Genomic DNA, 15,450 nt, shown 5'->3' on the forward strand with positions numbered 1-15,450 from the left:
AGTTCCCGCCAATATTAGTGTGGCAGGTGGTTAGTGGTTAGAGCGTTGGGCCAGTAACCGAAGGGTTGCTTGATCGAATCCCCGAGCTGACAAGGTAAAAATCTGTCATTATGCCCCTGAACAAGGCAGTTAACCTACTGTTCCTAGGCCGTCATTGTAAATAAGAATTTGTTCTTAACTGATTTGCCGAGTTAAATAAAGCTGAAATAAATAAATATAATTTAAAAAAAATATCATTTACATTTACATTTACGTTATTATATCCAGCAACTTCGCACAGCCATTGAAGAGGAATGGGACAACATTCCACGGGCCACAATCAACAGCCTGATCAACTCTATGCGAAGGAGATGTATCGCGCTGCATGAGGCAAATTGGTGGTCACACCAGATATGGACTGGTTTTCTGATCCACACCCCTACCTTTTTTAAGGCATCTGTGACCAACAGATGCATATCTGTATTCCCAGTCATGTGAAATCCATAGATTAGGGCCTAACCCGGTAAAATCTTTGAAATAGTTACATGTTGCGTTTATATTTTTGTTCGGTGTATTTCGAGTAATTCACAAACCCCACAGAAAGAGAGCGAATTGAAAATCATTAACACCACGACTGCTGCAATAGCCACATATTCTAAGGTAACACTTGACAATGGATGTCAATGGAAGCCTCTAGATTAGTGCAGCCAGAAAAATACGGATCGGGAGAAAGGAGATATGATAACGGATATGACATTGGCTGAGGTTCAGTCATATTGGTAGAATCAAGCTCACTGTTACATATGAAGTCATAGTAATAATAGTAATTTCGGGGCCAAGAAGAGAAAATGGGATATGTTTAAGACAAGGGAAGGAACCTTAATGAATAAAGTCAAGGTCACCATTAGAGGGAGACAGCATGCGGATAGCCTAGTTACCTTGGGATGCGGTGAAACCCTTAGGACTTAGTATTTATCGAACATATGGTAATAAGCACATGATAAGCATGTTATGACAGGTCTTTAACATTTAACCCTATTCAAAATGCAAACGCTTCCTTAGCAAGATGGACAATAAAGTTATATTCTATTCTGTCTCCTGTTGTGTCTTTTGGACAGTGCCATATTTATCCTGCAACAAGGGCAGCAGTCGTTAGCCTGTTTACATGCAACCTAAACCTCCCAATGTGAAGTCTCTAGTCTAGTGTAACAACCAGGAGACTGGGAATGCCAACCCCATGCCAAGTAGCCTCTTTCCGGGCACAGCAGGGGGGTAAGTACCGGTAGGCTACCAATCCATTCCAGGATATGACATCACTGTCTGGAAAGGGATTATATGTACCACTGAGTTTAGCTATTAGAACCTTCCGCCCACTCTAGACACGTACATGTAACAAGTCTGGAATGAGGTGAGGCTTGGGCTGCGTCTCAAATGGAAACCTATTCTCTATTTAGTGCACTACTTTTGACCAGGACCCATAGGGCTATGGTCAAAAGTAGTGCACTAGATAAGGAATAGGGTGCCATTTCAGATGCAGGCTTGGTGTGTAATGAATATGCCCAGTGGGTCGTGAACTCTCAAACAGTCGGCCCCTGGCCATGACCTTCCCTTACCGCAAGAGGAGCATACACGGTTCTCTTGACGGTCAACAAAATAAGAGACTGTGACTCAGGATCCAGAACCTCCATCTTAAAACAGAGACAAGAGAGATATCCAAATCCAGGACTGAGAGCATTATGATATCATCAAACACTTATTTCATGTTAGATAAGTAATGATTCATTTAGGTCCATTTAAAGTTTTTCCATCAGCTGGCAAGCCAACAACAAGAAGAAATAGAAATAGTAGCTATCATTATAACTAGGCCTGGGGTAGGTATCATTATAACTCAAAGCAAACCACAGGGTGGAATTGGAGTCAGATAATCAACATGGTTACGATCATTGGAGACCTATTTGTGCTCCAATACTGTAGCCATGGTGACAGACCAAATCACCACAACAAATGTCCTACTGGGGATCTACTTCCATGGCAGAGCGCTCCATCGTTTCTTTATGTAGATGACCTGGCTAGACGGTGGGGTAGCGAGGCATGGGTCACAGAGAGGCTATAAGGTTGCATCCCAAACTACACCCGATTCCCTTTATAGTGCCCTTGTCAAAAGTAGTGCACTATATAGGGAGTAGGCTGCCATTTGGGACGTTCCCCAACTGTCTGTAATCCAGGTTACTTTTACTGTAGCTAACAAGTGAGTGAGAACGCTATGCTAAAAATTTTATAGGAGTGGGACAGAGGCGCTAGAAGTGCTAACGATCCATTAAAGCTGTAATATATAATTATCATTGAAAGCAAGTCTAAGAAGCGGTAGATGTGCTCTATGTGCACCATTTCTATGCTTCCCGTGCTTAAGTTTAGTTTTTGCGTGTTTTAATTTTGGTTTTGTACATCAGTTGAAAGTACAATATTTTTGGTTATGGAAAATATATTTCACAGTGGGGCGGCAGGTAGCCTAGTGGTTAGAGCATTGGACTAGTAACCGAAAGGTTGCAAGATCGAATCCCCGAGCTGACAAGGTAGAAATCTGTCGTTCTGCCCCTGAACAAGGCAGTTAACCCACTGTTCCTAGGCCGTCATTGAAAATAAGAATTTGTTTTTAACTGATTTGCCTAGTTAAAAAAAATACAAATATTTGTCACATAAACTGAAATTAAGCGAACTATTAGAATTTTAGCAACCAGGAAATGGCAGAGTGATTTCTGCATAGTGCACCTGTAAATAAGTATTTGCAGTGTTATGTTTATAGTCTATGGGTCAGAGAGTGAATGTGATTTTCTAGAAGGAATGGGTGACCCATGTTAAGCTAACAGTCCAAGTGGTGGGCTACCAGGCAACAGGCATCTCCATAGAGCCACACGTACAAACATTGACACACACACACACACACACACACACACACACACACACACACACACACACACACACACACACATACATACAGTGAGGGAAAAAAGTATTTGATCCCCTGCTGATTTTGTACGTTTGCCCACTGACAAAGAAATGATCAGTCTATAATTTTAATGGTAGATTTATTTGAACAGTGAGAGACAGAATAACAAAAAAATCAAGAAAAACATGTCGAAAATGTTATAAATTGATTTGCATTTTATTGAGGGAAATAAGTATTTGACCCCCTCTCAATCAGAAAGATTTCTGGCTCCCAGGTGTCTTTTATACAGGTAACGAGCTGAGATTAGGAGCACACTCTTAAAGGGAGTGCTCCTAACCGCAGCTTGTTACCTGTAAAAAAAAAAAACATGTCCACAGAAGCAATCAATTAATCAGATTCCAAACTCTCCACCATGGCCAAGACCAAAGAGCTCTCCAAGGATGTCAGGGACAAGATTGTAGACCTACACAAGGCTGGAATGGGCTACAAGACCATCGCCAAGCAGCTTGGTGAGAAGGTGACAACAGTTGGTGCGATTATTCGCAAATGGAAGAAACACAAAAGAACCGTCAATCTCCCTCAGCCTGGGGCTCCATGCAAGATCTCACCTTGTGGAGTTGCAATGATCATGAGAACGGTGAGGAATCAGAACCAGAACTACACGGGAGGATCTTGTCAATGATCTCAAGGCAGCTGGGATCATTGTCACCAAGAAAATAATTGGTAACACATTATGCCGTGAAGGACTGAAATCCTGCAGCGCCTGCAAGGTCCCCCTGCTCAAGAAAGGACATATACATGCCCGTCTGAAGTTTGCCAATGAACATCTGAATGACTCAGAGGACAACTGGGTGAAAGTGTTGTGTCAGATGAGACCAAAATGGAGCTCTTTGGCATCAACTCAACTCATAGGAATGCTGCCTATGACCTCAAGAACACCATCCCCCACGGTCAAACATGGAGGTGGAAACATTATGCTTTGGGGGTGTTTTTCTGCTAAGGGGACAGGACAACTTCACCGCATCAAAGGGACGATGGACGGGGCATGTACTGTCAAATCTTGGGTGAGAACCTCCTTCCCTCAGCCAGGGCATTGAAAATGGGTCGTGGATGGGTATTCCAACATGACAATGACCCAAAACACACGGCCAAGGCAACAAAGGAGTGGCTCAAGAAGAAGCACATTAAGGTCCTGAAGTGGCCTAGCCAGTCTCCAGACCTTAATCCCATAGAAAATCTGTGGAGGGAGCTGAAGGTTCGAGTTGCCAAACGTCAGCCTCGAAACCTTAATGACTTGGAGAAGATCTGCAAAGAGGAGTGGGACAAAATCCCTCCTGAGATGTGTGCAAACCTGGTGGCCAACTACAAGAAATGTCTGACCTCTGTGATTGCCAACAAGGGTTTTGCCACCAAGTACTAAGTCATGTTTTGCAGAGGGGTCAAATACTTATTTCCCTCATTAAAAAGCAAATCAATTTATAACATTTTTGACATGCGTTTTTCTGGATTTTTTTGTTGTTATTCTGTCTCTCACTGTTCAAATAAACCTACCATTAAAATTATAGACTGATCATTTCTTTGTCAGTGGGCAAACGTACAAAATCAGCAGGGGATCAAATACTTTTTTCCCTCACTGTACATACATTGACACAGACACAGACACACACACACACACACACACACACACACACACACACACAAGCTGGAACAGTGAGTCCTAGAAGACATTCTGGGTGTCAAAGTCAAGGGAAGTGAACAAAAATGTGTGTTATGGAATTCTAGAAGGCAGTACACGTAGAGGAAAAAACTCCCAGAGTCACTCTACACTCAGTGTGTGCGTGCCCAACATCCAGGGATTCAAAAGGAAATGAACGTCCGTTCAACTAATCCAGTATTACACCACAGTCACTGATTAGCCAGGATTTGATCAACATAGAAAGGAAACATGGTTGAAAGGTGAGCTCTGTTTCTGACTGGGAAAGGATTAAGCTATCCTGTGGTGCCCACGGTGTGTATGTGACGGAGAACAAGTAGATGCTGGACTTACTTAGAAAGCATGACTCTCTTAAGAAGGTTGCGTGAGGAAGAGAGAGAAGTACTGTGCCTGTGCAGGCTAGCACATAGGCAGGCTAGCACAGGCTGTGTAGTGGTAAACATCAGTCACTGTGGTAATGTTTCTCTCTGTAGTGTCAAGGTCTTTGGCATCAGGGGTGGACTGGGTACAGAAATCGTCCCTAGCATTTCTAACACACCAGCCCATATTTTTACTTGAGGCCCCCATACCGGCCCATTTTTATCCTCGAGGCCCGCACAATAGGCATGGGCGATATACCGTTTATACCGCATACCGGAGCATTTGGAAATACTGGCTGTGCTATACCACTGCTTATAATGGTAAGTTGAGTATAACTATAGAAACCTAAGATGTGTCAAATAAATTATATCCAGCTCAGGGCTCCAGCTATGCATTTGGTTTGTTAACTTGCTAGCTAATTGGCTAGATGTCAAGATCAAGCTTCTTGGTTACAGCAGAGCCATTCAATCCCCTCCTAGATCAAGATCCCTGTTGCCTAAATTGTTTTGTGCGTACTCGTTATGGTACAGAAACGGTATGAAAATCTGGATTCTGCCCAACCCTACCCCACACCAGCCCATTTGTCCCTTGAGGGCCCCGTTATTAGCCAGACAATTATAATTTTGCGCAAGAAAACTCCAGACAGGCCCACTGGGTCAGACAGGCCCACTGGGCTAAAAATGGACCAGCCCATCTGGCATTTGCCCGTAATGCCAGATGGCCAGTCCACCCCTGTTTGGCATCCTTCATCATCATATACATTATGGCCTCTGATCCATCACCATCGATCGAAATCATTGTGAAAATATCAGATGTATGCTACTGGTCACGGTCTTGAATACATAACTAGGTATATGTGAAGGATGAAACCTGTTTAGGGTACATTTCAAAGGAGAAACGGCCGAATGAGGGTCTGTGCCAAGGCTTATGAACTTACTATAGAGTTCAGCAGGTACACTTGCATTCAATGTGCCTCAAAGTACCTGGTGAAGGCGGTAAAGTTGACGTGACTAGAGTTTACAGTATCAGCCAAACAGGAAGTTAACAGGAAGTGATGCCATAAAATGTCATGGGGGGTGCCTGACTGGAGGGTGACTCATAGATCAGGTGTCAGAGCAGAATGATCCGGTTCGACCAGAAATTCCACTAAGAACCTTGTTCGTCTGATGTCACTGTATGGCAGGGTGTCAAACCAGAACGATCCGGTTCTATTAAGAACCATGTTGGTCTGATGTCACTGTATGACAGGGTGTCAAACCAGAACGATCTGGTTCCATTAAGAACCATGTTGGTCTGATGTCACTGTATGACAGGGTGTCAAAGCAGTTCATGATGTGTATGTGTTTTGGTGAATATTTCCATCAAGTGGAGGTGTGACAATTGAGTAGATTGTCAAACTATGTTGGGAATCTGGTTCCGCACTATAGATGTAGTAACATGAAATGTTCTGTTATATGATATATTTATATGATATATTTGTGAAGCTATGTACCTATTTCTTCAGATACTTTGTGAATACAGTGTTGGATCAATATCCAGATGTATGAAACAACGGGATGTACTGTATGACAATTTATCTAATTTGAGATGTTAAATTGTACAATTTCAGGAGTACAGTGTGTAGGCCCATTGGAGAGGTCAATATCCAAAATGACCAGCATGATAACAATAAACAAAGGTCAGTCTCAACCTCAGGGTTGACAGAGATCCCTTTCTTCTCACTACTATACAAATCAGGGAAATGTTTTGGTTTTTACAGCTTTACGGGAAGTATTGTTGGACCAGAGACCACGTGCTCACACTGACACCATCATAACAACGACAGCTTGCACGTGCACAGCATGCCCCCTCGCTCCTCTTTCGGGTGGCCCTATTGTTTCCTATGTTAATGCATTGAGATGGCATGAAATGCAGCGGATAGGCCCTATGACCCCACATCTCCATAATAACATGCTGTCGGCCTCTTTTCTCAGGACAAAAACAAGACCAGGACCTACCTTATGTAGAAAGGAGATATGGGTCTGCTGTCTTCCTCTTGGGAGCTGAAATGCAAAAAACAAACAAAACCAAAAAAAACGGTTAGGTTAGCCACTGTGGGGTGAGAGTGATGCGATACATATGAAGGCACACTGTTTTTCTCCCTTTCTCTGCACCTCAGTGTTTTTTTTAGGGGACACAATGTCCTTTTGTCTCTGGAACAATAGCCACCTAATGCTCCAGTCAGTTCAGTACGTTTTGTTAAAGCTTGTCTCTGGGAATTATTAAAGCAACAGTTGAAGGGCCATGTGTGCCCTCCTCTGGTATAGCTCTGGCGGGGCCTGGGCCAATAGTTACACATGACAGAAATGATGCAACAAGAACGGGAACTTCTTAATGTGGAGATTGCTTAACATGTACATGTCCTGAAAAATACTTTAACCTGCCGAGGGCCTTACTACCCTAAACATCATGTAGCCTACAGAAGCATGTGTGTGATTAACATAGTGTATACAATTGCTGCAAAAAGGCCTAAATATTGCCACGGAAAGGGTTACATAGCCTTCGTAAGGAAGCCAAACCTCAATCACCAGTCAATTTTCTCATAACCATGGGGTACAGTACGTGGAAGTTGGCAATTACGCCAATAAACAACAGCTAATAGTCTAATCATGGGTTGTAAATACAGTTAGACACTTTTGAAATAAACAATAGACTCACTAATACACACAAGACTGAATTGTGGTTAAATGGGCCATTGAGAAAATATTTGGACTGTGTTTTTGGGTACGTGCAGTAGCTCCAGTAGTCTAACGGTAAGGGGGGTGTGAGTATGTCACTGTCTAGGGCTGAGAGGGGAAAACATACCACTGGTTTAGCTGCCCGGGGTGTAAAGGCCGAACACCGCACCAAGTTCAAAACAGAGGATTTAGGTTTCAGTTTGTCAGGGACCGAAATGGGCCGAAGTTCATTCAACTTCAAAAGCTTACCATAATCACATGACCTGGCCTCTATCTTGAAGAATTCTGAATGAGAGTGTACGTGAGAAGTTTTTTGCGTGTTTGTCTTTCTTCCCTCACCTCCGCTAATACAACCTACGTACAGAGTCTATGAAATCCCCCTTCCGGATCAAGGTACCAAGCGCACCTCACAACAGCATTTCACAACGTTTACGTATTGCTAGTGGAAGCCAGCCGAGAAATGTTTCCCTATACTTAGGCCGTGTTAAACAGTCTGGCAAGCCTGTTAAAATAATGTGTACTGTCACGAATTGTTGCAAACGGAAATCCTGCTTACCCACTACCTTACTTAAGGAACAACAAGTGGCTTTGTTGAGGAGACTTAATCCTCTCAGAGGTGATGGAAAACTACCAAACAACTTGGCCAGGCTGGCAACCCTCCACCATTTTGTAGACAAATAAATCATATTTATTTAATTCAACTCAACACATTTTTACCATAGTGCCCTATTGACCAGGTTGTTAAAATAATGGTTTCTCAATACCCTATACCAGTATAAGGACAATTTGTTTGACATACTACCATTTTCACATTTGACACATTGGTCATATTCAAGCTCACAGAATTCCTTTCAGGTTCATAGCCTTGCATTATCATATGGATGTGACTACTAGCCTGGAATCTAAACATTGGTCGAAACAGAGCAATATTCAGTTTGGGTTTCCAGCCCCCCTCCCCCTTCTCCTCTGCGTCCGCCAGGCCTCTTCCACACTGCTTTAGTAAGGACGATAAACCATAGCCTGCTTCATGGTCCATTAGAACATTTGGAGAATAGAACCTGCAGTGTACCAAACCTAAAAAGCTTGGGCCGGTTACCTACTTGAGCCCCTATTGGTGTACACTCTCATAACCCAAGTCACAGACGGTACATTCGACCATAGACCAAGGTGTTAAGGTAAGGCTACCATAAACCCATCACGCTTCAGAGATTACAACGTTTTTGCCAAAGGGGCAACATGCTGGAACTGTGGAGAGAAAAGTAGCCAATTGTGAATGAGCAATATGGTTGGTAGGCAGCGTTCCTTAACCAAACCAGTTTTCAATGCATTTCTAGCATAATTCTAGAGTAATGAAAGGGAACAGCTGGCGAGAGCACAGTGATATACTCATATGATCATCCAGATTCATTATGTTTAGAGGTTCCAATGACCTTGACCTGTAGTTGCACTGTGGTTGACCGGTGTCAGCTCTTCACGTTGACATTATGGCCATAAACAAGGTCAATGGGGTTAAATCGCTATGGCAGCAGGAACATGGCTACTTCCTCTTACTAAGCCACACTGAACAAAAATATAAACACAACATGCAACAATTTCAACAATTTTACTGAGTTACAGTTCATATGAGAAAATCAGTTAATTGAAATAAATTAGGTCCTAATCTATGTTGGTCACAGATACCTTTAAAGGTAGGGGCGTGGATCAGAAAACCAGTCAGTATCTGGTGTGACCACCATTTGCCTTATGCAGCGCGACACATCTCCTTCGGATAGAGTTGATCAGGCTGTTGATTGTGGCCTGTGGAATGTTGTCCCACTCCTCTTCAATGGCTGTGCAAAGTTGTTGGATATTGGCGGGAATTGGAACACGCCGTCATACCCATCGATCCAGAGCATCCCAAACATGCTCAATGAGTGACATGTCTTGTGTGTATGCAATTCAGCTTTCATGAATTGTGTACAGATCCTTGATATATGGGTACATGTATCAAGGATACATGATACATGTTGAAACATGAGGTGATAGTGGCAGATGAATGGCATTACAATGGGCCTCAGGTTCTCGTCACGGTATCTCTGTGCATTCAAATTCCCATCGATAAAATGCAATTGTGTTTGTTGTCCGTAGCTTATGTCTGCTTATACTATAACCCCACCGCCACCACGGGGCAGTCTGTTCACAGTGTTGACATCAGCAAACCGCTCACCAACATGATGCCATACACGCTGATGTGATGGGCTGGCGTGGATAGACGTGGTCTGCGATTGTGAGGCCGGTTGGACGTACTGCCAAATTCTCTAAAATGACGTTGGAGGTGGCTTATGGTAGAGAAATTAACATTGAATACTCTGGCAATAGCTCTTGTGGACATTCCTGCAGTCAGCATGCCAACATGTATGTGTGAGACATCTGTGGCATTGTGCACGTGTGTAATGATCATGCTGTTTAATCAGCTTCTTGATATGCCAAACCTGTCAGGCGGATGGATTATCTTGCCAAAGGAGAAATGCTCACTAACAGGGATGTAAACAAATTTGTGCACAACATTTGAGAGAAATAAGCTTTTTGTGCAGGTGTCAAATTTCAAGGATATTACATTTCAGCTCATGAAACACAGGACCAACACTTTCCATGTTGAGTCAACACCAAAACACCAGGCGATAACCTTCTTACAATAGCAGAAAATGGCCATCACATCTACAGATGGATCTTTTGAGAGCGAAGGGTCAATGACAGACTTGGAAGTCAAACATGGCAGAAACCATGGCAACTAGCGTCTTCTTGACTAGTGCCATTGCAGTCTCATCTCTTCCTATACATTTCCGAACCCCCCTCCAAACCTATAGGCCGGTTCAGCAGCCAAAAACATTTGAGCCAAGTCTCTGACCCTCCTCTCCTATTGGCTGCTCAGGAGCCAATGACACCTGTTTGAATCAGAATTGATATCCTCTCTCTCTTTTTCTGCAGATGGGGACCATTGTACGAGTATCCTATAGGTTAGAGTGGGTGAGGACAGAACAGCTACTAGGGTTTTCCCACCTTAAATCCAAGCAGACTTGTTGGATCTGACTGATGGATGAGGCTCTCCGTTGGCCAACAATAAACTCCCCAGAGTGTCTGACACTCACACCACACCGTTACATTCCTCACCCAACCCCTCACACACATCCCAACCCGCTTTCAATGGATTTCTTTCTAAGAAAGATAATGGGTTACGTCACAAAAGTCAGTGAACCATGGCAACTACATACAACAACCAGCATGTGCATGTAGCCTGTATCTAGAAGAGACCCTATGAGTGCCTACGTGATGTGGTAGGTAGCCTAGCAGTTAAGAGCATTGGGCCAGTAACTGAAAGGTAGCTGGCTTTGAATCCCAGAGCCTACTGGGAGAGGGGGGGGGGGGGGGGGGGGGGGTTCACATGCCTTTACTATGCTGGCTTGTGCTTCTGATTTGAGACATGAGGATGAATTGATAGGAGCCTTTGTTATGATGAAGCATCCATCCTGGTTGCTAGACAGGATCAGTGTCTAAACCGTGCACAGACAGTGGGCAAACATTTCTTCACAGTCTCCTAGTGTTACAACGTGTTGATCTCTGATGATGCAATAGCTCTATGTAGTATCCTAGGAAACCCAGTGTAGTCTACACTCAATGAGATCTGGGGCCAGTTTGGAGAAATGCAGGCAGGTTCAATGTTAAACATGCACATGTGGAGTTTGCATAGCAGTGCCACCAGCAAACTGGTATTTTCCAAACCGGTGAGAGGCCGACATGTAAAGCGAAGACCACATGTGGAAAACGTAGCACTGTGAAGTGCAGATTAATCATCTGAATCAATTGGTGGAAAATGTGTAGTTGTAGTTATTTCATAAGGGGAGATCTGATAAAGACTAGCATAGAAGGATGAAAAACAGAAGTAGCGAGGGGACAGAGAAGTAGAGGAGGGGCCAGTAGGGGATATCCTAGCCCAGGGGTTACAATTTGACCCCAGAGAATTCTCAACTGATAACCTAAGTACGTATCTTCCAATGGCCTCGTTTTCACAGTTCAAGATTTAATGAATTGCAGTTCAACACCACTAGCATTCTACCCATCTCTCAGTTGAAATCCAGTTTGATCCAGTTTGTTCCTGCTTAGTGCTGGATGCTGTACTGACACAGATACTAACCTGACACATACCTATGGAAAGTAAGGGCAGCTTAATTGCACATGTATTTATATACAGTTCTAGTATTTGTACATAGTTTATGCTCAATGTTAGCCATCCTATACTCCACTGAATACATGAGGCAACTAGTAGGCTTTGGGTTCCCAGGCAGTGAAGTATGCGTTTCCAAATAGGTCTGGCAATCCTTCGCCAGCTATACCAGTCTGCTGAACTTTAGCTAAAAGGTTCATCACATCATGTGACAGCCGCAATCCAACACTGTACCAGTCAGCTATTAGCATAGCTACTAGCCTATTAGCATCCCAACAAGAGACATGGTTGCTTATGAAGGCTACAAGGGTCCCCCTGTCACCCGATCCCCAAATCGGCCATACGATACCCCAGACTAGGGTATTTTTAAGGTGTCGGAAAGATCCTCCGATAGATTTACTGTCCCTATGAAGTGCATGGCGAGGAAAGCTGTTGCCACTCAATGGGAAAGCACCTGTTGCTATTGCTAGGGATAATTAGGTAATGATATTTATTTGACATTTATTTAGATGAAAATCTCTTTAGATGCACAATGTCATTTTCAAGAGTGTCCAAATGAAAATTAACTAACACAAACAATGCTTAGTAACAATAATATGGCAACTACTGTCCTTTAATATTAACATTAAAATAATAATAATAATAATAATAATAATAACAATAATAGTAAAAAAGCCCTCTAGAAAGTCCCATTTTACAACCTAAAAAGGAATAGTGTTGATTTGTCAAAGATTATCTGTCACGTCCTGACCATAGAAAGCTTTTATTTTTCTATTATTTATGTCTATGTTGGTTCTAGTTTCTTTTTTCTATGTTGTTTTTTTTGTCTAGTTTATGTATTTCTATGTGGGGTTCTAGTTTTTGTATTTCTATGTTTTTTGGGTGGGGTGATCTCCAATTAGAGGCAGCTGGTCATCGTTGTCTCTAATTGGGGATCCTATTTAAGTTGCTTTTCCCACTAGGTTTTGTGGGAGATTATTTTGAGTAAGTGTATGTTGCACCTCTTCGTCACGGTTTGTTGTTTTGTTCATTAGTATGTCTTGCATAGTTTCACAGTTATAATAAAATATGGAATGATACACACGCTGCGCTTTGGTCCCATTCTTCAGACAGATGTGACAGAATCTCCCACCACCAAAGGACCAAGCAGCGTGGTCAGGACAAATGGACATGGGAGGAAATCCTGTACGGGAAAGGACCCTGGAGGCAGGCCGGGGAGTATCGCCGCCCGAAGGAGGAGATTAAAGCAGCGAGAGCAGAGCGGCGACGATACGAGGAACTAGCACGGCAACGACGGAAGCACGAGAGGCAGCCCCAATAATTTTTTTTGGGGGGGGGCACGGTGTCGCATGGTGTCTCCAGTGCGCATTCACAGCCCAGTGTGTCCTGTGCCAGCGCCCCGCACCTGCCGGGCTAAAATGAGCATCCAGCCAGGACGGATTGTGCCAGCCCTATGCTCCAGACCTCCAGTGCGCCTCCACAGCCCAGTACGCCCTGCTCCTCGCACTCGCCCTGAAGTGCGTGCCACCAGTCTGGGGCCACTTGTCCCGGCTCCACGCACTAGGCCTTCAGTGAGTCTCTCCAGTCCGGTGTGTCCTGTTCCTGCTCCCCGCACTCAGTCTGGCGCCATCTGTGCCAGCTCCATGCATCAGCCCTCCAGTGCACCTGCCCAGTCCGGGGTGTCCTGTTCCTGCTCCCCGTACTCGCCCTGAGGTGCGTGTTACCAGTCTGGCGCCACCTGTGCCAGCCCCACGCATCAGGCCTCCAGTGCGCATTTCCAGTCCAGAGCCTCCTGAGACGGCCTACAGTCCGGAGCCTCCTGAGACGGCCTACAGTCCGGAGCCTCCTGAGACGGCCTAATGGTGAACTTGCTAAATGATTGAGAGTTTGACTGTGATATTAGGTTGCTTCTTGTGTAAATATTTTCCGTCTGGATTTTAATGACATCAAAATTATTAAATAACACATATGGAATCATGTAGTAACCAAAACAAGGTGTTAAACAAGTTAAAATATATTTTAGTTTCTTCAAAGTAGCCACCCTTTTGCCTTGATGACAGCTTTGCACACTCTTTGCATTCTTTTTAATTTTTTTATATTTTTTGTGTAAATATTTTCCGCCTAGATTTTAAGGATTTAAAAGTCCGGAGCCTCCTGAGACGTCCCCCAGTCCGGAACCTTCAGCGACGGTCTGCAGTCCAGAGTCTCCGGCGATGATCCACGGTCCGGTGACACGAAAGCAGAGGGATCAGCTAGCGGAGCGGGGGCTACGCCCCGAACCTGTACCGCCTCAGATGCAGGAGGATCCGCGGGATGTGAAGGTTCTTCGACCTGCACCAGAGCCGCCACCGACATTAGACACCCACCCTAACCCTCCCTGTTTTTTTTGTTGTTGTTTGGGGTTGTGCGTTCGGAGTCCTCACCTTTTGGGGGGGGGGGGGGGGGGGGGATTTTTCTATGGTAGAGTAGGTCAGGGCGTGACAGAGGGTTTTGTCTAGTTACTTATGTCTATGTTGGTTCTAGTTAATTTTTTCTATGTTGGGGGTTTTGTCTAGTTTATGTATTTCTGTGGGGTTCTAGTTTTTGTATTTCTATTTTTTGGGGGGGGGATGATCTCCAATTAGAGGCAGCTGGTCATCGTTGTCTCTAATTGGGGATCATATTTAAGTTGTTTTTCCCACTAGGTTTTGTGGGATATTATTTTGAGTAAGTGTATGTTGCACCTCTTCGTCACGGTTTGTTGTTTTGTTCATTAGTTTATTTGTATGTCTTGCATAGTTTCACAGTTATAATAAAATGTGGAACGATACACACGCTGCGCTTTGGTCCCATTCTTCAGACAGACGTGACATTATCTGTCAAACATTTTACTATGGTTGTGTCTTGTTGATATGAAAAAAATACACACTATACAGTTAAAGTCAGAAGTTTACATACACTTAGGTTGGAGTCATTAAAACTAATTTTTCAACCACATTTCTTGTTAACAAACTATAGTTTTGTAAAGTCGGTTAGGACATCTACTTTGTGCATGACGCAAGTAATTTTTCAAACAATTGTTTACAGACAGATTAATTCACTGTATCACAATTCCAGTGTGCCTTTAAACAGCTTGAAAAATTCCATAAAATGTCATGGCAAATTTATATCATTTGAGTCAATTGGAGGTGTACCTGTGGATGTATTTCAAGGCCTACCTTCAAACTCCATGCCTCTTTGCCTGACATTATGGGAAAATCCAAAGAAATCAGCCAAGACCTCAGAAAAGTAATTGTATACCTCCACAAGTCTGGTTCATCCTTGGGAGCAATTTCCAAATGCCTGAAGGTATCACGTTCATCTGTACAAACAATAGCATGCAAGTATAAACACCATCGCTCTGTCTCCTAGAGATGAACATATTTTGGTGCGAAAAAAGCAAATCAATCCCAGAACAACGGCAAAGGACCTTGTGAAGATGGAGGAAACGGGTGCAAAAGTATCTATATCCACAGTAAAACAAGTCCTATATCGACATAACCTGAAAGGCCGC

General features: G+C 43.6%; 1 protein-coding gene across 4 annotated transcripts in view; it reads right to left on the reverse strand.

The window, feature by feature from the left end:
* Window positions 1-15,450, reverse strand: part of LOC106610290 (protein FAM13A) — an 84,630-nt gene that overhangs the window by 31,544 nt on the left and 37,636 nt on the right. For all 4 annotated transcript variants that reach the window (XM_045716532.2, XM_045716530.2, XM_045716531.2 and 1 more), the window contains exon 9: window positions 6,998-7,042. In XM_045716532.2, coding sequence (XP_045572488.1) covers window positions 6,998-7,042 — 45 coding nt within the window. The remainder of the gene's footprint in view (window positions 1-6,997; window positions 7,043-15,450) is intronic.

This window comes from Salmo salar, chromosome 04, assembly GCF_965601325.2.
Source record: "Salmo salar chromosome 04, fSalSal1, whole genome shotgun sequence".
Taxonomy (NCBI): domain Eukaryota; kingdom Metazoa; phylum Chordata; class Actinopteri; order Salmoniformes; family Salmonidae; genus Salmo; species Salmo salar.